General features: G+C 52.6%; 4 protein-coding genes across 4 annotated transcripts; 1 reads left to right on the plus strand and 3 right to left on the minus strand.

Moving 5' to 3' along the window:
• The first annotated feature begins 7,095 nt into the window (after window positions 1-7,095).
• CDEST_03777 (Putative Zinc finger C2H2-type) lies at window positions 7,096-11,270 on the plus strand. Its single transcript, XM_062919936.1, has 2 exons — window positions 7,096-8,698; window positions 8,748-11,270. Exons 1-2 carry the CDS (start codon window positions 8,199-8,201, stop codon window positions 10,399-10,401), a joined length of 2,154 nt encoding a protein of 717 aa, XP_062775987.1. The 5' UTR covers window positions 7,096-8,198; the 3' UTR covers window positions 10,402-11,270.
• A 582-nt stretch (window positions 11,271-11,852) lies between these two features.
• On the minus strand, window positions 11,853-15,183 carry CDEST_03778 (Putative AAA+ ATPase domain, ATPase, AAA-type, core). The gene is made up of 4 exons (XM_062919937.1): window positions 13,986-15,183; window positions 13,636-13,912; window positions 13,036-13,549; window positions 11,853-12,885 (listed from the first exon to the last, which is right to left on the minus strand). Exons 1-4 carry the CDS (start codon window positions 14,955-14,957, stop codon window positions 12,495-12,497), a joined length of 2,154 nt encoding a protein of 717 aa, XP_062775988.1. The 5' UTR covers window positions 14,958-15,183; the 3' UTR covers window positions 11,853-12,494.
• A 1,009-nt stretch (window positions 15,184-16,192) lies between these two features.
• Window positions 16,193-18,088, minus strand: CDEST_03779 (Putative carboxylesterase, type B, carboxylesterase type B, alpha/Beta hydrolase; the record flags this gene model as incomplete). The annotated part of the gene is made up of 5 exons (XM_062919938.1): window positions 16,193-16,393; window positions 16,445-16,638; window positions 16,697-17,213; window positions 17,282-17,371; window positions 17,426-18,088. The coding sequence occupies 5 exons, from the start codon at window positions 18,086-18,088 to the stop codon at window positions 16,193-16,195; spliced, it is 1,665 nt and encodes a 554-aa protein (XP_062775989.1).
• Window positions 18,089-19,262: 1,174 nt separating this feature from the next.
• CDEST_03780 (uncharacterized protein) lies at window positions 19,263-19,699 on the minus strand (the record flags this gene model as incomplete). The annotated part of the gene is made up of 3 exons (XM_062919939.1): window positions 19,263-19,369; window positions 19,444-19,595; window positions 19,668-19,699. The coding sequence occupies 3 exons, from the start codon at window positions 19,697-19,699 to the stop codon at window positions 19,263-19,265; spliced, it is 291 nt and encodes a 96-aa protein (XP_062775990.1).
• Window positions 19,700-24,762: the final 5,063 nt, after the last annotated feature.

Consider the following 24,762-nt stretch of genomic DNA (forward strand, 5'->3'; position numbering starts at 1 on the left):
GATTGCGAACGTGTCCCTGCGCCGATGGCCAACATGCCGTATGGTTTCTGCGTTCCAGCCACGCAGATATCGCTGGCTCGGAAGGGATCTCGCCCTGGGCCCTGATCCGTGATGAGCGATCCGACGAGCTTGCGCGCCAATCCATTCTGCTGACGAACAGCAGTGGGGGGGAGACGCCGCTAGCCTGTCTCTGTCCTGGCATCTGCCTAGCATGCGAGTGACACGCGAAAGCAAGGGGCGGGGACTCCGATGCATTGTTTCATCCACACATTGAGTCTAAATTCTCCGGTCTTCGACCCAGGAAGACGGGGACCCGTCACTGCGTCGGCAACTCAAACAGGACCAGGCATTAGGCAAACGCAACCAGGCGGAAGAGATTGGCATAGTACGGGGGGTTGTTGTCGCCGCATTGTCCCACCTACAAACAACCTAGAAACCGCCTCAGGATGACTCGTCAACGACGGAGCCATTGACCTCACCGGGATGTGTAAATTCTGAGCGTTGTGCGACGTGACGGCTCATGGAGTGTGAGGGCGGGTATTATCGAACGCCATGTAGCATACCCTGTATACTTAAGTTCAAGGGCGTCTACAGCTTTCTCGGTCCCCTGATCATGTTCCATGCATAGACTTTGTTGACTGCAAGAAAAGGATAGGATGGCATGAGGGTGTTTCCTGAGGCCCTCTTGCACGAGAACGGTTGACTTTTTGGAGTGGAGTGCCATGGTATCTGTGATGCCATGGGCAACACCGCAGACGCCCAGGGAACCTCGACCTGAAGGGATATGTTGGTAAGTACTTTTCTTTCAAGCATTTGGCATGCGTTCAGTTTCGGCGACGGCTGCGAGGATGTGACTTTGAAGGATTCTGCGATGCGGTAAGCATGGATCAGCGAGTATCCTTGTCCTTCAAAAAGCGACCATCCCCCAGGGCCGGGGCGATCAAACCCAGGGCCAAGTACCAGCCCCCCGCGTTCGGCCAAGTGCGGGGCATTATCGGCAGGTACCTCCATCCCGGCCGACCACAATGCGCGGCACACGCCGGAAATGCAGGTATGCAGGCACAAAGGGTGCTAGAAAAAGCTGTAGATTATACAGCTGGAGTTTGTGTGTGCGCGCGCGAGCTGCAGTGCAGACAGCCTCGCTGCTGTTAGATGGAGGAAGTGCTGCGACGGACGAGAGAGGTTGGTCAGCGCAAAGAATCAAAGCGTTGTCGGCACGGTGTCTGGGAGGTGTAGCGGTATGAGGTTGGGACAGGCCCGGACTATACTTTGTACCTGTAGGGCGAGGGGCTTGACGGTCATGATTCGAGGCTCGCTGTGGCGGCCTGAGATGGTGGTCAGGCCGGACCGAGACGCTGGGTCTGAGTGTGTCTTTGGGTGTTGCTGTCAAACCTAGTTGGGAATGTGACGAGGCGGCAGGTACCAGGGTTTGCGGTCGTCATCTAGGCGCATGCTAAACTGAAATAGCTCTTTCATCGATGGTTGCTTGGCGCGTATGCAATGCGTATCGACAAGGAGGTGGATTGCTGTTCTGTGAACGGAAAGTCGTCTTGGATTGATGTTCTTCTCGTCAAGTATCGGAGGGATGGATGGCCAATGGGCGGTCAGCACGATCCAGGCACAAGGTAATGCTCCCATCGGCGGTGGATGTGGTGGTGGAGCTGATGGTTGTCACGGGACGGAGACGGACCCAATCGAGCTGGTGAGATGTGATGGTGATGACTTTGTGGGTTGCACCTGGCCAGGGTCTGGGCTTAGGTCACGGCGAGCTTGGCCATGGTCGGGAAAGCGAGGAACTCCCTTGTTTCAAGGGACCGTGTGCCTCGTTGTGCGGTGCGGCAGAGGGACAGCGCGACCATTGTCGGTACGATGATGGTTCCGTCTGGCTGGCATTGCGGGAAGTCTGGCAAGACCTCGACAGTCCCCCGTACTCCGTCACTTCCGGTTTCTCTTCCTCTCTCTTACACACTTCATCACCCATCTGCCTCTACTGGTGTGTCTGGCTAAGAGAAGGGGTCGGACAGAAGGGGTGTGCTGATTAACACAAAGATACGCAGAGTATGTGTGGGCTGATTGATTGATAGGTTGGCGGTTGGCGTGCTTCTGGCGTGCGGTGTGGCATGTACATGGCCTCCCTCATACTAGTCTTCCTAAGGGAGTGTCAGGTCCCTAGGTAGTGTTGAAGATTGTTATGCCGAGATGACTAGTCCTAAGGGGTTGTTGGCCAGGCCGGAATGGAGACAGAGATCGGCAGAGATCGGTGCCGAGGCGTGGTGGGTAGCGCCAAAGGACTAACCGACGTGGAAGAATACAGGCGGGAGACTGCTGATGGAAGACAAGAGACGGGAGGCGGGAGACGGGAGACGAGAAAACGTGGGCAACGGCGGTCGAGAGGAATTCTCCTCGGCTGTGAGTCTGAGACGAGAGGGAGGGAGAGACACAGCGGGCGGTGGCCGAGTGGAGTACCTAAAGGAGTGAGGGGAGGCAGGGGGGAAGGCAGGCGGGGGGCAGGCAGGCAGGCATGGCAACTATCGGATTGTTGGTGCAACCATCGACAATCTACATGGGGCGATGCCGCGACACCAGGAGGGAAAGAGAGGGAGGTACGACATTGCCATTCATACCTGCCTACCTGCGAATTCCCTTCCATATTTCAGATAGCTGGGCTAGGCTTGGGGTAAGTAGTGAGTAACTTCGCTCCATCCTTCCCATCTTCCTTCCCTCCTTCCTTCCTGACTTGGATGACAATCATCCTGGCCAGGTGCTGTCGGGTGTTTTCCCTTCTTCTCCACGATTCAGACTTTCAAAGACCCACCCCCTGAGATGCACCTGCCTGTTCCTGTTTCTGTTCCTGTCTTGTTTATACAGAGGCTCCATAAATTCGGCAAGCACAAGAGAAAGGGTAAAGCCATGGTCGGGAGGAAAGGATGAGGGATGGGAAGCCAGGTGGTGAGATCGTGAAGGAAGCAGCGACAACCCAGGCACGCAGAGTCATGCACAGAGACAGTCGGTCAGTCACCAGACCGACCGACCGATCGACCGACCAGCCGACAGACAGACATACAGGCAGACAGACAAGCAGACGGACATACCAAAGACCGCAGGAGCGCAAGGCTCCTGACATGTGCGCGGTTGGTGGCCCCCATTTAGAGATAGCCAGGTATACAAAACGGAGGTGGCAGGAGCCACGAAGCGGACGCGGCAACAAGTAAGCTCAAATCATCGCCTAGGGAGGGGGCTAAAGACCTGGCCGGCAAACACCTGGTTCGGTGTGGTTGTGGTTGGGAAAAGCTACCTAGGCTACCTCTGGTGAGGTACTGCCTTAGGTAACTAGAAAGGAGAGAGGTGGACAGGCCGCCACCGAGATGAGAACATGGCCCGCGTTGTGATCCGCCATCGGTGTCGAGATGCGCCGTCGCTCGTTTATCTGAAATAGGGCCCGTCACCTATAGAGCCGTAAGTAGCGTCTCCGCTCGTCCAACGCGGGAGAATATCCCGCGGGGAGGGGGGCCAAAACCAACGACACGACTTGGCTCTCCGACCGACTTCGATGCATTTAAACTCTTGAAGACGGAAGGGCGGCGCCTCGATTGCGGGGTGGACTCTCGCTTGGCGGGCGGCGTGCACAGTCCCTCTGCGGTCTGGCGTATATGAGTAATGCCCAGACCTGCTGACTAGCTAAAGTAAGGCAACTAGGTAGGCGTCTGTAGTGCAGTGTACAGACAGATACAGGTACTTGGAATGTGTGCCGACGCACATGAAAGTCTATGTTCCCCCTGCCATCCCAAATGACTTTTTATAGAATTCATCGACAAAAAAGCCTCCGACCCCCCGGCGGCAATCCGACGTCGACAGGCACAGAGCAGGCCGAACTGGGCCGAACGGGGCAGGGCCTAGGGACATCTCAGGCACAGGGCCTCACAGACGCCAGCACCTGGCCCACCACATGCGGCGTCCCTTTTGCCCGCACAGGTACCTGGGCTAGGGCGGCGCTAGCAATGTCTGTCAGCCAGTCAGGCAGTCTGTCTATCTGTCTGTCCGTCCAGTGCACTACCCTCTCTGTCCATGTAGGAAGGAGGAAGTCCCGTGTGAGGGGCGGGCACATCCCAACCCCTCGCATGATGCGCCAGCACAGGAAATAAAAGAGGGGCGAGACGAGGTAGAATGGAGGGGGAGGGGAAGGGGGGCACAGTTGTTGTACCGTTTTCACGCCAGGTACGCCGAAAAGGTACAAGGGGTACGCATAATTCCAAGAGGCTGGCGCAGACTGGAAAAGAAAGAGAGGGCAACAAGGCAAGCGGGTGGTGGAAGGTGGAAGGTGGACGAAATGGATCTCCGAGTTGGAAGCGACTGCCTCGACGACCGCCATCCACCGACGACGTGCGTTTCGCCATATGGAAAGAATGGAAACAACAGAAACAGAGGGTTCCCGTCATCCTGGCACGACATCTACGACGCTTTCCTGATATCAGGTTGGTCCCTTTCTCCTGATTCAGGAACAAACGAGCAAGTGCATGACTCTTTCCAGGGCCAGGGCCAAGGTCAGAAATCAAGCAAGGCAAGCAGGCAGGCAGGCACATTCTATGTACAACTCTGCATGCCCACCTTCCCTCAACTTGCCTTAGGTACCTTGCCAAGCTACACTGCCTAACGTAGGCACCTAGGTAGGCCGACACACAGAAGGGGGTAGGTGCCTTACAGGTATGTATCTACCTGCCCATCACACACACTCAGGGCAGACCACGGCAAGACAGGGGAATACAGGGCAGGCACTGGCTGCATGTCATTCTCGGTGCTCCTCCCTCCATGCCACGTCGCCCGTTCGGTGACCGTCCCTGGCCCGGCTCTGGCTCTAACTTGCTGTGCGTGTCCCCCCCCTCGAAAAATTGCCCGTCCGCGCCAGTCCACGAAGCTTCGGGCTGTGTATAGTTGCATTGCCGCGAATTGGCTTGGCTGAGGTTTGTCGTTATCGTTATCGCCGCCGCCGCCGTTGCCGGTGCCCCTCACTTCAACCCGTCATGCATCATCCTCCGTCCCCGTTCTCGTCCTCGTCGCGGCCCTCTATCTGAAGATCATCTTCCGTCTCAGCCGGCATGCCTCAATGCGCCTGGCCTTGATTGTTCCGCCATCAAATTAACACCACCAACTTGGAAAATCAACATGCTCCATGCTTGATCCTGACAGACGGCAACACACACACACACACACACACACACACACTCCTCGTCATCCCCGCCTGCACAAGACAGGACATCAACCATCCCCAACGCCAACACTCCATCTTGACACGGATATCCATGGCATATGAACCAGTGGAACCTCCAGCACACGCCGCTGTCGCTCCGCTACACTTCTGCCTCAAAATTCACTCTATACTCTACATATACATCTACGCTAAACAGCCAAGCATCGAAGCATCGAAGCATCGTGACACCGAATACATCCTGCCGTTTCTATCCCTTTAGCGTCCGTATCCGTCCAACCATGTATACCCCGCTGCCATATTTGTCACCAAACCATCCCTGCGCAGGGTGCCAACCCAGCTTGCGACGACGACGACGACGACGACGACGACGACGATGACGATAAACACTTTGGAGGCTACAGCCGGAGGCGACACACGACTTCACAAGGGCTTCCTGGCTGTCTGGGAACAACATCTTGTTGTTGCGGAGTATAGCACTCTAGGTTCGGTCGGGAGCGCACTGGCTTGCACCACAAGCACAGCAGCACCATAAACACCAACACCAACACTAGCACCAACAACAACCCTGGGCCTGGGCTCTCCACTCCCAGACAGGCCCTGTTCCCTTCCTGCGGCGTCTTTTTTTGTCCGTACTTCTCTTACTTTGACTTCGTCAACAACATCGACCCGTCCGTCAACCTCCGATGACCAGCCTTCCTGCCAATCCACTGCTGCCCTTTGGCCTTTCATCCTTTGTTCCTGGCACCTCGCCACACACTCGCACCTCTCGAACCCACTGACTATGGACAGTCTTCCCACGACCTCGCACACATTACCGCATCCCGGCCTCGCCTCAGCCAGCCAGCCAGCCAGCCATTATCGGTACCTTACGTCTGGCCCGGGCTGCCCCCGTCACATCCACTCTGCCAACCAGCCACCGGGCCGCTAAGGAACAGCTGTTTGGCTCACCACCGCATCCTAGGTACATTACGATGTACTCTGCACTTACTTGTACAGCATACCCGCACTACACTCGCAAGCGCCTCATCACTTGTGGCCGCGGGAGCGACGAGCATACTCCGCTACCGTCCACCACCCTCGACGCTATCCTCTGATTCCACGGGTCCGTTACAGAGCCATTGTCCGCCTAGACTCGCCGCCCACAGAGGCAGACGGGGCACCACCGTCACGACCATATCTCACCGTCCCGACCACTCAGTCTCCTCTGCCGTCCGTCGCCAGTCCGTCCACGCCGCCCTAGCGCCAGACTCCCTCCCCCCAACCGCTCGGCTGACTGGGATGCCACCATCGAGCCGTCCGACTTGGGTCATGTACCTCCTGTACCCCTTGTACCTCCCGCCCACCGACTCCACTGAGACCACTACCGCCGCCAGGTCCTGCCTCTGGCCCTGGCCCTGGCGTCTAGCCCCTGTCCCTGAACCTGACCTGCTCGCCCCTTGTCTCCTGTGTCTACCAACTCCGCTCCTACTGCCTGCCTTTTCGTTCGGTTTGGGTGCCCATCAACGGCTGTCGTTAACTACTTACGAAGGCGTCCTCGCCCAGGCGAATGCTTCAATCTTTCTTCTTTTCTCCCCCTTGGCTGTCGGACTGCATCGCGTCCCATCATCCAGCCTATCTATTTGTGATCCCTTGACAAATTTTCTTGTTCACATGTTGCACCCCCTCGCAGATAACTACGAGGAACATCAAGACTGCATCGTGTCCGCCCCAGTCCTACGCTCGGTATTCAGCCGATCTTCGGTCAACGGTAGCGACTCTCTGCAGACCGGCAACCTACAAACGTCGTCGAGCAGAAGCAGAACGCAGGGCATCCATCAGCATCTCTGCCTGCATCCGAAAGAGACTCTAACTCTTCCAGCAGCCCAAAAACCCGTCAACTCGGATCGTGATTGGCATTGGACCGGACTTCGTTGGCTCTTTGATAGCCCACAGACGCTCCGCTCCCACCCAAATTCGCCGACTTGGTGCGCCGGATCCCCCCATCACCCCCATCCCCAAGAAGGGAGGCTGGTCTGCTAGGTTGGCCACTCCAACAAAAGAAGACCAAAAAAAGGTACTTTGGGCAAACCCGGTCCAGGTCTCGACACTACACTTTCGACTACCTCCCGCTAGACTCGAACGAACGCAAGCAGGCGTAAAAAAAAAGCCAGAGGCAGGGGGAAGGAAAGAAAAGTCGGCGAGACCACCCACTAGGAACCACTTTGAACCACTTTACTGCAGCCAGCAGGTCAGATCAGGGCACGACTTTCATCATCGGCCATCCGTCGCCACACGCCCCTGGCAGCTCCTTTTCTAGAGCCGCCTGCCCCTCGCCCTACCTACCTACTACCTACGAAATACCTGTACCTTACTCTTGTCTCTTCTCTTCACCCGCCTCCACCTGGCTCCGTACCGTTCGAAGTACGGATACTCAACCGCGCTACCGCCATCCAAACCGGCCTCGCACCTTGTTCAGCAGCAGAAAAGACACCCCACTCCCTGGCCCGGGGTTGATCATCGACTCCCGTCGCGCACTTCTATCGGCTTTCTGCGACTCTCACCTCTTTACACCCGCACACACACACACACACACACACCAAACAACACCTTTGGTCGTTCTGCGCAGCAAAGCCCATCACCACCAACTACCACGACCCAACTTCCGAAAGAAAGACAGCGACAGCTCCTCAGCTCGATCAAGACCCTCGAATGATTTGATAAAGACGTCGACGATTTTCTTCTCTTCTTCTCTTCTTCTCTTCTTTATTTTCTCCCCTAGTCTCCCCTCTCCCCCCCTCTCTCCCTCTCTCAGAGCCCCGTTCCTCCTCCGGCTCAAGTCATTCTTCAGTAGCACACCTCCGCAGTCTACTCTCCCCGCACCTCTCTGTGCTGTGGTGCTCAACTCAGCCCACCCGGCTTGCGTCCGCACTTTGACTTGAACGGCCATAGGATTCAAACGGAATACCTCGCGGGAAACAACTACTCATCCTGCGTCTCGCCGCAACTCATCAATATGGCTGCTGCGTTCAGACCAGTGAACTCGCCGCTACCAGCAGAGATCAAGATTGACGATAAGATGACGACGTCACCGACGACACCCAGGCCGAACACCGCTCCGCATCCACAGACACCTCAACCTCAGCCCCTTCCGGACGACGCGAAGACGCCGACCAAGGCAACGTTTGGCAGCGGCAGCGGCAGCACCGGTCTGGCGTCCCAGAAGCCACTCCCCAGCTCCCCCTTTCCCCAGGCCGTTCAGGTTCCCGAAAGCGCCGAGAAGGTCAAGACCCCGACACGAGCCAACTCACAACATTCCAGGAGGTCGAGGGACTCTGAGGATGTCGACATGGATGACTCGGAAGGCGAGGACGACGGCGGATCTGACGACGACAGCCTGAATGCCGACGGCACCAGATCGAACAAGAAGAAGAAGTCACAGCGCTTCTACTGTACCGACTACCCGCCGTGCAACTTGAGCTTCACCAGGAGCGAGCACTTGGCCAGGCACATTCGGTACGGTTGCAAGGTCCCGGCCTGAACGGACTATGACTAACCGTGTCAGGAAACACACCGGCGAGAGACCCTTTCAGTGCCACTGCTCCCGTCGCTTCTCCCGTCTCGATAACCTGCGACAGCACGCACAGACGGTGCACGTCAACGAGGACATTCCCATTGACTCCTTGGCCGCAACGGGTGCAAGGTTCCAGAGGCAGATGCGGACCGAGCGCGTGCGTCAACAAGGTGGTCGGGCCCGCGCTTCAACGGCTGGCAGCGCCACTGGCCCGGTACGAGGCCACTCCAAGTCTTTGTCGACATCCAGCATTGCCAGCGTCGGCTCCATCGGATCTGCTTTCGGACCCCGCGACGATATTCGACGACGCCCTCCCCCTCTGGTCATGGCCGACCCCCGGTCGCGCTTGTCGCTTGAGTCCTACCGCAGCGCCGCCGCAGATGGACCATACGGCTACCGCCCTGTCTCGCCGACGGACTACAGCACTCCCACGTCGGCGACGTTTTCGACTGGTCAGAGCAGCCCGCGATGGGGCTCGGCCATCGCCTCTCCGGCCACTTCACACTCTCGGTCCCACAGCATGTACTCGTCTGGCTCGAGGACGCCAGGGAGACGGCTCAGCGTGCCTTCGGGTGTCAACCCTTTCCAGTCGCCGCATGGTGCGCCTGTCAACAGAATCATTTACGGTGCCGCCCCTGTCAACTCGTCCAACCTGGGTGCATTTTCACCCGCGCCTAGCAGTCATCTGGCATCGCCCACTACCCCGACATCTGGATGGTCGGGCAGGCGGGATTCCGCGGCATCCGCCGCCGACGAGGCATGGCGCCGACGGACTTGGCATCCCGACTCGAGAACCTTCAACACCAACACCAGCCATCTCAGCAATGTCCTCACGCCTGGCCAGATCCAGCCAAACCCGGCGCCCCCTATGGTCAGCGCCCCGAACCCGCCCCAGACCCTTCGGCTGCCGGGGATTGAATCGTTTGACCCCTTGCCATCTAGGCATGTGTCCCCCCCGAGGAGGGTTCCATCGCCGATGATGGTTGATTCCGAAGCCGCCCGCCCCAGGGCGCTTCTCCCTGGCACCGACGTCGTCACCGACGACCGGTGCAATGTGTCCCAGTGGGATATGGGACTGCACCGCGGGCTGACGAGGTTGGACATCACGTCCAACACGACGCCGCCCCGCGACAGCGCCGGTGCCTGGGCGAACGAGGTGAACCAGGCCGTACAGGCGCAGGCGGAGCAAGTCCGGCTAAACCCGCCGACGGTCAGGTTTGATGTTGACCCGCCGTCCTATTCCAACAAGTCGGGTGCGTTTGCTCGCAACCATCAGCACACAATGTCGGCGCCCTCGTTTGCGTCGAGGGAGAACAAGCGGCATGGGTGGTACCACGGGCCTGTCGGCAGCAACATCCACGGACCGCGGCCAGAGGCGCCCAACAACGACGCTCGTGGGCCGCATGTCAACCGGATGGTTCACCCAAACATAACTGCCTTCTCTGGATTCCCCGGCAGACAACCCGAGCCGCAACAACCCCACCAGCAGCAGCAGCATCATCATCATCATCAGCAGCAGCAGCAGCAGCAGCAGCAACAGCAGCAGCAACAGCAGCAGCAGCCGGGGAACCCAGACCCTCTCAGACGGCTCGAGGCGCTGGTGGCCGTCGCCACGAGCGAAGGAACCACGGCAACTGCCTATTAAAGATTGACCCCCCTTTTTCCAAAACACGAACTCTTGTCGACCTCTTGCCGCGTTTCTCGGCAAGGCACATACATACATCGATACCAACCACGACTGATGACGTTTTCATATACTCTTATTTTGTGTCGGTGGAGCTTCTCTCTGCATGATATACGGTCACTTTCCTACATGATATCCCTTTTTCCAACTCGGCTGGTGGGCGATTGCATTTCTTTGTTGGCGTTGTTACATAGCGTTGCTTTCACTCCTATCTGGGCGTCGCCGCCCGGCATCTCAGCTCATCTCGTTGTAGTCGACTGGTGCTTCCCGTCGGCTTGGTTCGTTTCCTTTTTGATATCCGGCTTGGTATTTTGCGTTTCCTTGTTCAGTTTTCCTTCCATCTGGTTCGACATGGGAAGAGGCTGCTCGGGTTTGGTTTTCTCTCGACGGCTGTTTATTGCGCAACTAGAAGTTTCCTGTTCCGCCTCTGATTACCAGTAACGCTTGCTCACGATCAATGAGATACCCACTCATTCCGACATTATGGATATAGGGGTTGGATGATAATGGGTCGCCTTCCTGGCGATGGAGATGAGAACTTTTGGCCTGATCATATTTTTTCAGGTCGCGCCAAAGGCAGAAGGGGGATGCGGTGGACGGATACGTAGGCGTGACATTCCAAGCTTGGCGGCCACTTGGGCTTTTGCTCTTTTTCTTCCTCAGTGGAGAAGGCTGGGTCGAAGTTCACACAATTCGAAGGCGGTGGTCCTGAACCGTTGCCCGTGGATCAAGGCAGCATACACATTTTCGTAGGCGTTTGTACAATGGGCGGGAATAACGACGCAAATGCTCACAATGACCATGATTCTCTATTTCCTTGACTTAGTTCCAACATGGACCATGATCAAAAAGTGAATGTCACCATAAAGGCTAACCAGGTAGCAGATTGGCTTGTGATTCGAGGGCCCGACAGGTGAGTGGGTTATGTGTGTGCCAGCCTGTATGCACGATGATGTCCGCCAACTCCAGCCGTCACCGGTCTCCCCGAGGCTTGTCTGTGGACCGTCGGCCGACTCACTGCGATGACTAGGGGGGTTCAAGAGGGGGGGGGGGGGGGGGTGTACGCCATTTGCTGTTGAAGATCCAGGGCGGGGGGAGGGGGCGTTCTCCGTGCCAGTCCGCCCTAAACTTTCAAGCAGGGGTGTGGATGGGGGAATTCGGGAAGGGGAGAGGGGAGAGGATGTCGGACGATCGCCTTATCTGTTAACCGGACCTTTGGGAACGCCAATCTTAGGGTCCGATGAGGTTTCTTTGGCCGGGCGATGGGGAAAAGCAAGGTTGATCTTGGTTTCGGGTGAAGGAAGAGGTGTCGTCGATAACCTCTGCCCCGCGACAGTATAGGAGAGCTTCTCTTGTCTCAGTATAGGCTTTCTCTATGCTAGTCTGGCTGGTAGAGCAGCGTAATAGCTCAATTTATAAAACAGACTATGTCGTGTAATTCTTTCGGTGATTTGTAGAGTTTTCTTGATACACAGCTTGTGAAGCTTGACGCTAAGTGATCCATGACTACTCACTCACTACTATCACAGGGAGGAAAGGCCTTGATTGGATCGTGTGTTGTAACGTGTGAAAAATGCCCCTGTGTCAACTAAACCTTTCGTTTGAAGCTGAAGCATGTTTTCGGGCTTCAATTGGTCTCGCTTGTTGTTGCCTCCGTCCGTCAGCTATTCTGAGGTATGTTGACTAGTCTTTTTTTACATTTTTATAGTTTCGATACGAGGGAACACGAACAAAGGTGGTAGATGAGATGCCAACATGAGACGAGAATGAACCTAGTTTCTCTCTACAGACCAAGTATTTACCCGGGCCTGGGATCTCTCCGTCTGGGGTGACACGGCATGTGGAACGTTCCTCGTTTCGTGGAGTTAACGACATCGGAAACGAAACTCGGGGTTCTCGAAAAGAGTCGTCCGTCTAAGCTCGACCCTTGGAAGATATTCGCAAACTTTATCGCACCAGGGGCGAGGGTAATGTATCCATCACTCAAGGGGACCTGCAGACTTGCCCAGACCTGGCGGTTTACGTGCTCTGTTGCACACCCGCACCATCGTAGACTAACGCATGAGAACGTCCAGCTCCGCCCCCATGCCTCTGGTCGCCCGGAGGACGGTCTCGATCTGCCCCATGCCCAGCGCCGTCTGCTCCTGGCAGGCGAGCAGCGAGGCGACCTTGACGACGTTCTTGATCTCCCGCCCGTTCAAGGGCAGCCTCGCCAGGCGCGTGAAGGACTCGTCCCCCAGGGAAGCGGCCGTGGCGCCGCGGCCGTCGTCCCGTTCTGAGATGGAGAGGGAGCGTGCGACGAACTGCCGCCAGATGTGCTCCTTGGCCGCCGCGTCGAGGTCCGGGTAGTGGAGCGTTAGGTGGATCCTGCTCTGGAACGCCCGGTCGATGGAGTCGGCGCGGTTCGTGGTCATGATGAGGATGCCGCGGTGGTACTCGAGGAGTCTATCAGTTGGGTTTGCAGGTTTTTGGTCAGCCTTTTCCCCTGAGGAAAACTTTTACTCTTGGAGTCTCGCAAAGTGAAATGTTGCAGAAAAAGAAAAAAACGACAGAAGGGGGAAAAGGGGGGGGGGACCAAAAAGAAAAAACCCCTACCGGAGGAACACGGCGACAATCTCGTTATGGGCCAGCGCGTTCGCCGAGCGCTCCTGGAGGAAGACGTCGCACTCGTCGAAGAGGAGGACGCCGTTCCACTTCTCCGTCAGCTCGAGAACCTCCCGCAGGCGCTGCTCGACGCCGCGGCTCGCCTCGCCCAGCTCGCCGGCGCTGAGGACGTACAGCGGCTTCCGCAGCTTGTCGGCCACGGCCTCGGCCGTCAGCGTCTTGCCGACGCCCGGGTTGCCGGTCAGGAGCATGACGATGCCCCGGCCTTTCCCCTCGATGACGTCGTCAAAGGTGTTGTTGCTGCCCCGCTTGGCCTGCCCGTCCACGAAGGAGAGGATCAGGTTCTTGTAGCCGCCCGGGAGCATCAGGTTCGGGAAGGCGGCGTCGTTGAAGGCGACCTCGGCCACGTCGGCCACCCGGAACTCGGCCCAGCGCTTGAGCTTGAGGGAGTAGCCCTTGACAGTGGTGTTGCAGATGAGCAACTGCGCGTCCGTGAGGGCGGGGACTTTAATAGACACGGACGAACACGGGTCAGCTATGCGTTAAGAAATGAAAAAAAGGGGGCGAGCTGTTGTCGGGAAAACCACTGACTGGATCCCGGTTTCTCCTCTGCCTGTACCGGTCCATCTCCGACGTCGATCTGTTTTCTCTGCGTCCCGTCCTCGTCCCGGAGATCCCGAATAGGCCTGGGCCTGGGCCTAGAGAATGTCGTGGCGATTGAAGACCTGGTTCTGTTGTTGTCGCTGTTGTGTGCGTCGTCCTGGACGTCGATCTTAGGCGTCAGCGACTCCGAGAGGGGCGCGAGCTCCTCCTTTGCGTTGTTGGCGTGGAAGTAGGACGCGGCATCGACGATGATGCGGCCGTCGACCTGTGTGTATCTCGATGTTACAGTCTGGAACGTCACGATCTATCCTCGAACTCAAGCCGGGTATGCGACTCACGTGGCGCGGTGTGGCCGTCCGGCTCTTGACGCGTGCCATCCCGGAGTAGGCCTTGTGGTGGAAGCCGCCGAGTGCGTAAAACCGCCGGCCCCGGAGAGTTGCCTCGGCCTCGGCCGTCTGCTGGGACCCGTGGAAGCGCGCCGGGTAGATGCCGAGCTTGTTGATCTCGCAAGTGCCGTCAAACGGAGGGATGTGGATGCCGGCCTTAGCATACCCGAACCGGGACCCGTCCCAGTCGATGAAGCGCACCATGACGCCCACCGGGCCTAGTTGGCTCTCGGTGCAGCCGTCAACGAGGAAAAACCGCTCGTCGCCGTCTTCCCTAGCGACAGCGAGCGTGCCGGGCTCGAAGAGCGCCCAGAGGAGGGAGTGCGTGATGACGCCGTGGCCGACGAGGTCGTCGATCTCGGCAAAGGTGGCCCCGAAGTGCCGGCTGAGCGTGTCGTAGAGGAGCTGCGTGTACGCCGCGGCGGCCGGGTCGTCACGCCTCTGCCGGTCCAGGATCGCGCCGAACCGCTTCCAACGGTAGTAAAAGGGGCGGAACGGCGACCGGAAGACAACCTTCTTGAGGGACGGGGTAATCCCCTGGAACCCCTCGAACAGCTCGCCGAGGGTCCTTTTGAGGGAGGCGCTCTGGACGACGAGGGAGTCGAGGGCCAGGGGCTCCCCGTCGCCCTCGCCGCCGTCGTGGTTGCGGCGCATCCGCGCGACGAGGGCCTTTTGCTTGACCGCGGGCCCCGCCTCGACCTTGACCTGCAAGTCCTTGGGGTACTCCTCCACCCAGTTCCTGCAGCACTCGCATCTTCGCTTACCTTCGTAGAGCGTCTGCGTGGCGCACTCGGAGCCGACTTCAGCCCCGGCGGTATCGTTGGGGACCGGCGCGGGCGGCTCGGCGTGGGACGGGAGCATCATATCTTCCGCGCGGCAGATCGGCGCATTCGAAATCGCCGACTTTTCTGAATCTAAGCCCATTGAATAGCCTTTGAATTGGGATGTGTGTGATTGTGGCTGGAAACTTGACAAGATGATGTTGTGTTGATGTTAATGTTGATGTTGATGGTAAGGTGTGGGTCTATTTACTCTTGTCATCAAAGCAGCAAGATAAAGCTTTTTTAAACAAGCATAGCTAGCATAGATGACGACTTTAAGCCTTCATTACATCGCCGAGAAAGGAACTTTAGGTTTTTCACACCAAAGAATAAGCAGCAAGGTTGTGCAAGGGAAGCAGGAAAGGGACTTCTGATAGGAGCCCCCTCGTCGCCTTGGACGCCAAGCAAGGCCATCGAGCCGCTGGCCAACGATAGGTTGTTTGCGCCACGCTCTAGGCTTCAGCTGCATAAACAAAGTGCAATACCTACTTATTTGACTCATCCTGGTGGGGAAGAATATACCTACCTGCCTTGCTTCTAATGCCTGAGGTCCTACTGTAGAGGGGCAGAAGCTGGCTGCGCCACACCTGTGCGTGAGACATTGTCAAGGATCATAAGAGTCACAGGCTCAATCGGGCTTCTATGACTGTTTTGGCGTAGAAGGATGCATTCAGGCCCTTGAACAGACTTGCGTGGCTCCTTGCGTTACTTGGATCTTAGGATTGCGTTCAAGCCTGAAGCAGGGCCAGCCGCCCATCAAGGAAAGGCTATCGAGGGGAGACTTGCGTCGCTTGGACCAACTACCAAAGTAGAAAACTGCGAGTCCGATAGTCATTGGGCGGTTTCCTGGAGGATGTTGACCTGTTATTTTGGAACGCCGGACACGAGGTTCTCGCTTGCCAGGGGTCAATCATGATTATGTGTTTCTTCCTCTTTTCCAGCCTTGACATCTAATAGTCTCATCCCACTTGCTACAGCAGTTTCCTCAGAACTACCCTTATGGCACTTCAAAACGTTGATATCTCTTTGGTATTCATATAACATTCCTGCTAGTTTGGCTGCTTCAGTCAACCTCCTGGGAGGTGTCCTCACTGGACTCTAGTGGAAGCTTCCTCATTCCCAACTGACGAATGAAACCTTGGGTGATTTATATCGAGGCTTCGGTCCCATGTTCGCAAGTGGCATCTCTTGCAACAGTTTCAACATGAAAAGAACACTAGATGATTCAACACAATGCATGTATCTCGCCACAACTCCACAAAAATCAATGAAGATGAGCTTGCAGGCTCTCATCATGAGTAAATAGACAAATACAGGCCAATGGTATCACTCCCTAACTCAGTACCACAGCGCTTTGTTCCAGAACTTGGCCTGGTCGTTGGCCAGGTCATCGTTGTCAAGGTAGAAGGTAGTGTTGAAGACGATTTGAGTGCCGGCAGTCGACGAGTTGTACTGGGGCCACTCGAGTTTGTCCTCGGGCCAGAGGGTGTTGGGGTTCCCCGTCAGGACGAAAGACAGCAAATACTTCTGCATCATAATCTGGATTCTCGTCAGCTGGAATCCTGGGTCGATTTGGAACATCACACTTACAGCAATCGTAGCGTTGACGGAGCTGGAGCCACCGGGCCCGCCACCGCCGCCTGACGGGGGTCCGCCAGCGCTCGAAGAGGAGGAAGAAGAGGCGGCTGTGGAGGTAGTCGTGGAGTTCGAGGCAGTCGTGTTGGAGGTGGCGGACCCGGTGCTGTCGCTGGACGAAGAGCTGGACAGCGAATAAGTGCTGTACCCTGCCTGAATGTTAGTTGCCCTGGCTGGTCCGGTGGCTTTGAAGAAAAGCGGGCTTACAGTAATAGCTTTGGTCAGTGCCGTGCGTGGCGGAGTCAAGAGCAACCATGCCGTTCCAGGTCTGGTTGTCCATGGCATGGGTGAGAGCAAGGTTATGGGCCGTGAGGTCAAAGTGCTGCTTCATATCGGAGAAGCGCAGGCCGGGAGAGGTATAGTCGTCCTCGTGGTATAGAGCCAGGATCTCGTCGACGACGCTGTCCTCGATGGCGGGGAAGAAGATGCGGAGGTAGGCGGCGACGTCCTCGGTCGTGTTAACGCCGGTGTAGGCCTGGCCGTTGGCCTCGTGCTGCTCGTGCGTGGCGACGACGGGGCCGGTGAAGTTGAAACGGCCCTGGTATAACTGGGCCTCGTAGGTGTCGGCGATGATGTCGCCGTCAACACGGGGCTGGAATTGGTAGTCGTAGGTGTCCACGATGGTGGTGGCGGCGGTGTTGAGAGTGTCAAAGTCGATGCCGCGCATACATTCGAGGCTTCCACCAGGGCAACCAGCTTCAGAGGAAACGTTCAGCCAGAACGCCTTCAGGTTTTTTTCATGTTAGTTCGTAGACGATCTCATGGGAAAGAGTGGCCTCCATTTCAACGTACCTCGGCGTGCTGATGGCCAGCTCCAGGGACGAAGCCGGGAGACATGACATAGGCGCGGTGGTAGAGCTGCTCAGCATGGCCAGCAAAGCGCTAGAAATGGAGTCAGCTTCCAAGGTCAGCACCGAAAAAGAGGCTCCAGCTCACAGTCATTTGGAACAGAGTCTGAGATGCACCGGCCGAGAAACCGACAGCCGTGATCTGGTCGGGGTCGCCGCCGAAGCTGCCGATGTACTTCTTGGTCCACTCGAAGGCCGCCGAAACATCCCAGATAGCAGTGTTGGACGTGCCGCCCTCGTGCAGGAAGGTCGGGCCGTTGGCGAGACCGGTCATGCCGAGGCGGTAGTTGTACGCCACGAAAACGAAGTCCGTCGACAGGTCGAAGAGGCCCTCGGGCGTGTTCTCCGACTTGCTGCCGCCGGTGAAGCCGCCGCCGTAAGTCCAGACCATCACCGGCAGATTCTTGCCCTCGGCGTTGGCGGGCGTCCAGACGTCTACGTACAAGCAGTCCTCATTGGAGCTACAGGCGACGTCAGCCGAGGCCAGACCGCCGGTGTTGATCTCCGTCTCGACAGGCGGCGGCTGGGGCTTGGCCCATCGGAGGTCGCCGGTGGGGACGGCGGCGAACCGGATGTTCTGGTACTTGTAGTAGCCGACGGAGTCATTACCGGCGGTGGCGACGACGGTACAGTAGTCGAGGGTCACGGACGGGAGGGTGCTGGAACCAGACGTTGCTGTTGGGCCCGGGGTAGTGGTCTGGGCCACGGCCGCGGAGACCGCTATCAACAGAGAGGAATGGCTCAACTTCATGGTTGTTGAATAGGTAGCGATTGTAGTGGGTGGTTGTATGGCGTTGCCATCATGTTATTCTTGCAGTCGGCATCCTTGGATACTTATATAACACTTTCGACTTCCAATTTGCAAAGCTCTTTCTTCTTGCACGGCAGTCTCCGATCACGCCCACAAGAACGACGCGTCTCCTGAGCCCAATGACGTTTCCTACCTCTGAGCCTCATTCGCAAGTGGTATACTTCATAAGCCAAAAATAAGGACCATGTCGACGAACCCGCATCGTGGGGAACCAAGATGGGCCCCGATGTTGTCCATAGAAGCCGAAACAAACCCACGATTGGTTCGCACTAGCCCCACAAGGCGAGTTGCTAAGATGACCGGTTCGGATGGCTCAGGTTCATGAATCGTCGCCCAAGTCATTTAACCCTCTAGCGCAGGAACATGTCACCGTTCTCGGAATTGCAGTGCCCCGAAAGGAAACGCATCCACAAATTGCAAAGAGTCCCGCGATCTTGCGCGGGGGATATCTGTACAGTTAGGAAGCTGGTGGCAATATTCAGTATTGCCTTACGGAGTGTGGGGGTGGGGTTGAAGCAGCGAGAGCATATGTGATGATGCTCTTAACCAATATCTAACCATTTGATGCTAGGTGAGCTGATTGAGTCTGAAAGTGCCCGTTCATTGTTGTCACAATTGTTTTTAACGACGGATTGAGTGGTGGTTCGCATTTCTTTTCCAGTTTTCAAGCCCTTATATCATGTTTAGAGACCAGAGTGACCCTTCTGTGTTGTGAGATGCGGAAGGTCGTGTTTCCTCCGGCCTCGTTTCCACAAAGCTTAGAGTTAATCTATGGAAGCTGCGCACGTAGGATGTTCGGCTTGGATCCGGAATCCTCACCATCATTCATCTGTCCCTCATAGAAGAAGGGCAGAGATACTCTGCTTCCATCTCCCGCTGTCCTGCTGCCGATCCCAAGCGTTTAAACCTTATCTGCTTAGGATTATAACTTTTGACTTTTAGCAGTCAACAACGATTAGACGATCCCTCACGCACTTGTGAACTGCAACTCCTGTAGACAGTATGAAGCTTTGTTCAGCGAAAATGGGTAAATTGACTATATGTCGCAAGATTTGATGAGGTGGTTCAGCTAAGGAAGTTTCATACACTTGCTCATCCTCATCCCTCTGCTTACTCATTTCTCGCACCACCCCGTAGGCTGACCCAGGGCCTTGCACTTGTCGACGAATAACGGCTCGTTGATATCAATCATGATCTGGCACCTGGTGGGATAAGGACCAGCTAATGCGGACAGAAGCCCTGACAGTTACTGGCTTGAAGCTTGTAAAGGAAGGTGGCTACAGGTGAGTGCTTACCGACAGTGCCATAATCAGGGCAGGCAGTCTTGGTAGTGTCAGGGTCACTAACAAGCGCTGAACCGGTGTCTCTGCCGCAGTAGCAGTTCTTAATGTCGTCCAGACGCTTAGTATGGTCGGCTGGGGCGGCAGCGACAATACTAGCGAAGCCCCTACAGACACATGTTGTTAGCTAAGTCGCCCTGCGATGAAGAGACGTCGTGGTCTTTGCGTGGTTGACGGACAAAAGGGTTACAACACTGCTAAGGCAGAACATTATGGATAGCTGAAATTGGGTGATAATGAGTGAAAGAATGGGCTGTCTGGTTGTGAGATCTGGCCAGTGATTTGGATAAGTCAGCATACCCACTTCCTGGCACCCCCCACTTCCTGGCACCCCAAAAGTGAAGTTATTCCCACCATGCCCTTCGACTTTAATTAATCACTGCCTTCTTCTAGATGCCACTATAATACAGCTTTCTGCCTCACTAGGGCAATCAGAGTCGCTGGATTCAGCTGCATCATCCTTTTTTTCGCCAGCCTTAATTTGCGCCTGCTAGATGTCCTTGATGTTGGCAAACTTAGTGTTTAGGTCGATCTAGACTGCCCTTCTTTTCCTTGCTGCAGTATTATTAACTTGGGCCTGCAAAAGCTTTAGCTTATGCTAGGCAGTAGCCAGCTTATAGGCCTGCTTACTAAAGCCTTTTTTGACCTTCTAGAATAGAAGGCGTTAAGTAAAGGCATTATTATCTAGCTCTGTAAATAGCTTTAGTTGGCTAGCTAGATCCTTTATCTTCCTTAGCGTTAACTATGCTACTGCAGACGACGCAGATGCCTATCCTTCCCCTTCCTTGCCTCTAGACTGCCCTTTGCTGACCTAATCTAATAATGCTAATAGCTTTAGTGTTGTTAGGAGTAGGAGGAAGCTTATTAGAGGCTTTGCTATAGAGATAGGCTATAACCCTATCTATTTCTAACTACTTCTAATGTTCTGCATTATTATACCTGCAGTATAAGCCTTCTAATAACAGCCTATAAAGTTCCTTTTGCCTACAATAGTAGAGTTATTCTACTAACTAAGGTATCTAAGCTTCTTCCTATAGGCTGCTTTTATAGGGCTAAAGACTAACTAGTTAAGTGGCTAGAGGATATAGGAGGTATGTAGTAGTAGGAACAATAGATAGATGTTATTAATATAGTAGAGCTACATAAAGTCTGTCGTTGTGTAACTCCTATGGCTATTAACAACTAGCAGTCTGGCCTCCTCCTTGCCCTCCTAGCCCTCCTTACCCTGGGAGGCAGTCTAAGGGATAGTCTAAGGGATAAAGACCTTTTGCAGCCATTTAACTGCAGTGTCGTCTGTAGTCCATCCATTCTCTATTGCAGTAAACTGCCATCCTTTATAAGGGCTAAGATCTAGAGGAAACTACTGCTGCTAGACTGTCTTACCCTTATATATTGGAATGGGGTGGTATGGCTTATGAGGGCCACGAGGAGGAAAGGATCATAGGATCCACTTAGCTTTCGGATTTTCAGATCCGATCATGTATAATAGATAGGATTAGCCTAGCCAGACGGCAGGACTTATTAGAATTATTAGCAGACATTAGAATCATTTTTTACACCTTTACCTACACTTTCTAAAGGACTTTACTTAATTAATTGTAATCTGTTTTGCTTGCTTTAAGTAAATTAGATCTAAGAATTAAAGCCTCTATCTATTGCTATATAACTTTTAATAATCTAAGTGCGTAGAAGTAGGACTTACTTTTGCTTCTAGCCCTACTAACAGCCTAGCAGCGCTGCGTGCTGCTAGACTGTTTTAGTAGGGTAGGTTGTTTTAGTAGGTGCTGCTTTTGCGCATGTAGCCTATTCTAATAGTACCTAAAGGCAGATTAGTTTCTTTAAGCTAATTTATCTACTGTAGAAGAGGGATACTTTTACGCTATCTAAACAAACGCTATTACAACAAACAAAAAGAATATAATATAATATAATATATTATTATAAAGAAAAACATAAGGTAGGTATAATAGACCCCTTCTTAGACCTAATCTAAAGAAAAGAAGTGCAAATAGCTACACATTATCTTACAACTTTAATTAGGGACTAAAGTAGACCCTAAAATTACCTCTATAGTTTAACTTTTCTTTTGTCTACTTTTATAATTTAGTAATGCAGCTTAGAGAGCAGCTAAGAAGGCATATAATTAGGTCTAGAGGCCTTACCCCTACTTATTAAAACCCTTAATTAATTGCACTCTAATAGCGCAGGGTGTTTAAGCCCCTTCTTTATTAACAAATATAGAAAGAGACCTCTTACTACCTAATAACTGCTAAGAGGAGCTACAATAATACAACAAAGAGCAGGCTAAGCCTCTAATAAATACAACTACTTAATATAACAACATTAACAACAGAGATTAACTAGATAAGAGAAAGCATACCTCTAAAAGTAATATAGCTATTCCTTTATAAAGAAGGCATAGGAAGGCACCTCTATAAGGAAAAGGCTTAAGATTAGACCTACAAATTAGCTAAGCAAGAGAGCTTACAAGCCTATATAAGTAGAATACTATAGGAACACTAAATTAAATAGATACCCCTCCTAAAGGTAAGGCAGCAATAAGCACTAAGAATTAAAGTAGCTAGGACCTATAAATTAAGAATAATATACCTAGAAGCAGTTAGAAAAGCATACAATAAGGGACGTTAGGGGGTAGCCTACATAGTATCTTTCTCCTTACCTACCTCTATTGCTTAGAGGAGACTGCTATACACCTTAGTAGAAATACAACATACATTTTATACCTTTTTAATTTACTATTACTACTAATAATAAGGGTTTTTAGACATTATGTCTAATAACTATAATTCCCCTTTAAACAACCTTCTGCAGACGCAGGCTAGAAGTATCTTTAGTACTTTAGGCCCTCTACCTATAAGGACTACTCTACCTAGCCTAATCTTAGGTAGGTATACCTTTTTAAATATCTAGTAGTGTGTGCTTAAAGCAGACGCTTCTAATAATAACAACCCTCTTGTAGCCTCTATCCTTACTCCTACTGCAAGCTCTGCTGCTTACCTGCAATATAACATGTCTAGAGGATCTAGATACAATATGCCAGCCCTAGAGGCCTAACCTAGTCTAGCCTTAACTTACTAACCCTAATCTAAAGGTGCAACTAAAGGCCTTATAACTAGGAACAACTTTGCAGACCTAATCTAAGCTATAACCTTAATGCAAGAAGCTCCTGCTAACCTATGCATAGTTCTTTAGAATAACCTTACAACCCCTTGCTTTATTAGTAATAACATCTCTAACTTTCTTAAGGACTTTAAGGCTATTAGTAAGATCTTTAGTATTAATAATAACACCCTTTAGAATACTATCTACCTATACTACAATAATACCTACTAATATGCAGTTAAATTGTATGTTTAAGAGAGGATATAGACCTAGGCTAAGGTAGAGCTTAAAAGAGTCTATAAAGCTGCAGATGTTAACTAGCTTTATAACCCTAATAAGGCTATTTGCAGACTTGCTCTTAAGCCCTAAATTGCTAAGAATAACCTAAATGCCTTTATTAGCTTTATTAATAAGATAAGGGGCCTCCTTGCTAAGGCTGCCCTTAAGATACTCCCTATTGTTTTAAATAGAGAGCTTATCTATATTACCTTTTGCTGTCTACCTAAGAAGGCTATTAATGCTGTTGCAAAGCACTTCTGCTGTACAGTTGTTAACCTCTAAACTACCTTATAGGACTATATTAAGCAGGCCCTCCTTAAGTAGGCAAATAATAAAATAGTTTATTGCTAGCTTAGCAGATAAACAATTTTAGTTTCTACCTCTAATTCTTAGACCTAATCTGTTGCTGCTGCTGCTTTTTAACTAAAGGCAGCTAAGCAGGTCCTTAAGCGTGTAGCTACAGATATAACTATACCTGCTAGCAATAGTCTTAATAAGATAACTACTAGAGTAGGAAGCCTAAGTATTAATTAAACCTAACTTAGCTACTTTAACCTAACTGTTTAAATACTCTTTTAGCAAAACAACAATATTATAGGACTCCTTTATGCCTAGCTAAAACAGCCTTCTAATGCTAACTTTGCTAAAGTTAATAAGATTACTATTTAATAGAGTTACCCTAGGTATAGCAATGCTTAAGGAGGATATTAGACCTGTAGTAGCTACAGAGGGTAGAATAATTAAGGCTCCTATAGTAGTAGGGGATATAGCAATAATAATGGTTACAACCCTAAAGCTTATTAGGAGGCCTATTAGTTAGATATTAAACCTAATAAATGTAGCTTATGCAGCAACAAAGGGTATAGGTATGTATACTACTACATATACTAGCAAGACTAAAGTGCTAGCCTATACTATATCTCCTTTCTATTAGTCTACCTTAGGTAATACCCTAAGGGTATGCCTCTAAAGCTTAGTATTATTAACAACTACTGCTAGTAAAGAAGGCTGCCTTAAGTAGTACGCAAGATTGTTATGCACTAGATCCTAGACTACCTATACAACAACCTTATTTATTTTGCTTTTAAGATTGCTTAAAGAGACTTTAGGGATAACCTAGACTTTTATACCCCTTTTAATAAAGCCTAGATGCATATTGCGCAGTTACTTTAGGCTAAAGAAGCACCTCTTGCTCTAACTTTTAAAGAGGCTAGCTTTCTAGATATTAATATAGTTATTATTAATTCTAGCAACTATAACAGCATATTGCATCTCTACCTAAAAGAAGCCTTTATTATAAAAAGACAAAAGGTTAATAACAATTACTTTTTGCCTTATAGCACCTAGCAGGTAAAAAACGCGTTATTCTTAGACCTAATATTAACCTAGATCCCCTAAAGTCCTACTCTACCTAACCCTAGGGTTACTAAGCTAATAGATAAGGATACTATAGTTACCTAACCTATAGCTTAGGAACTAGCTAAGGAGTAACTCCTATTAATGCAGAAGGAACCTACAAAGCCTAAGATAAATAAAGCAGACTTACTTTATAGTCTTTTGTTACAGTTGGCTTTCTGTGGTAGTGTCTATTAGCAGAAGCTGAGGCAACGGTGCTATCAAACAGTGCTGTGAGTTGTGCTGAAAGGATTAGGTCTTTAGAGGATACAGTGATTAGTTGTATACTCAACAAGGGGCTTATAACGTTAGTTACTAGTGAAGGGTGCTAAGAGTATCTAAGGGGATAATCACAAAGTTGATTGCTGAAGAGCTATGGAAGTCTGTCCTTGAGTTCGTCCAAGTTCATCTTATATATAAGTCCTGTGTGCTTGTTGCTGAGGTTCTAGCTTACACCTGTTTACCAGTAACCCAGGT

This window comes from Colletotrichum destructivum, chromosome 2 (assembly GCF_034447905.1).
Source record: "Colletotrichum destructivum chromosome 2, complete sequence".
Taxonomy (NCBI): Eukaryota; Fungi; Ascomycota; class Sordariomycetes; order Glomerellales; family Glomerellaceae; genus Colletotrichum; species Colletotrichum destructivum.

Coding starts and splice junctions, on each gene's coding strand:
- CDEST_03777 (XM_062919936.1), top strand. CDS start 8,199: ATGGCTGCTGCGTTCAGACCAGTGAACTCGCCGCTACCAGCAGAGATC. Junction 8,699..8,747: donor CACTTGGCCAGGCACATTCG/GTACGGTTGCAA, acceptor TAACCGTGTCAG/GAAACACACCGGCGAGAGAC.
- CDEST_03778 (XM_062919937.1), bottom strand. CDS start 14,957: ATGGGCTTAGATTCAGAAAAGTCGGCGATTTCGAATGCGCCGATCTGC. Junction 13,550..13,635: donor AGAGGAGAAACCGGGATCCA/GTCAGTGGTTTT, acceptor TGTCTATTAAAG/TCCCCGCCCTCACGGACGCG. Junction 12,886..13,035: donor ATTGTCGCCGTGTTCCTCCG/GTAGGGGTTTTT, acceptor CCCAACTGATAG/ACTCCTCGAGTACCACCGCG.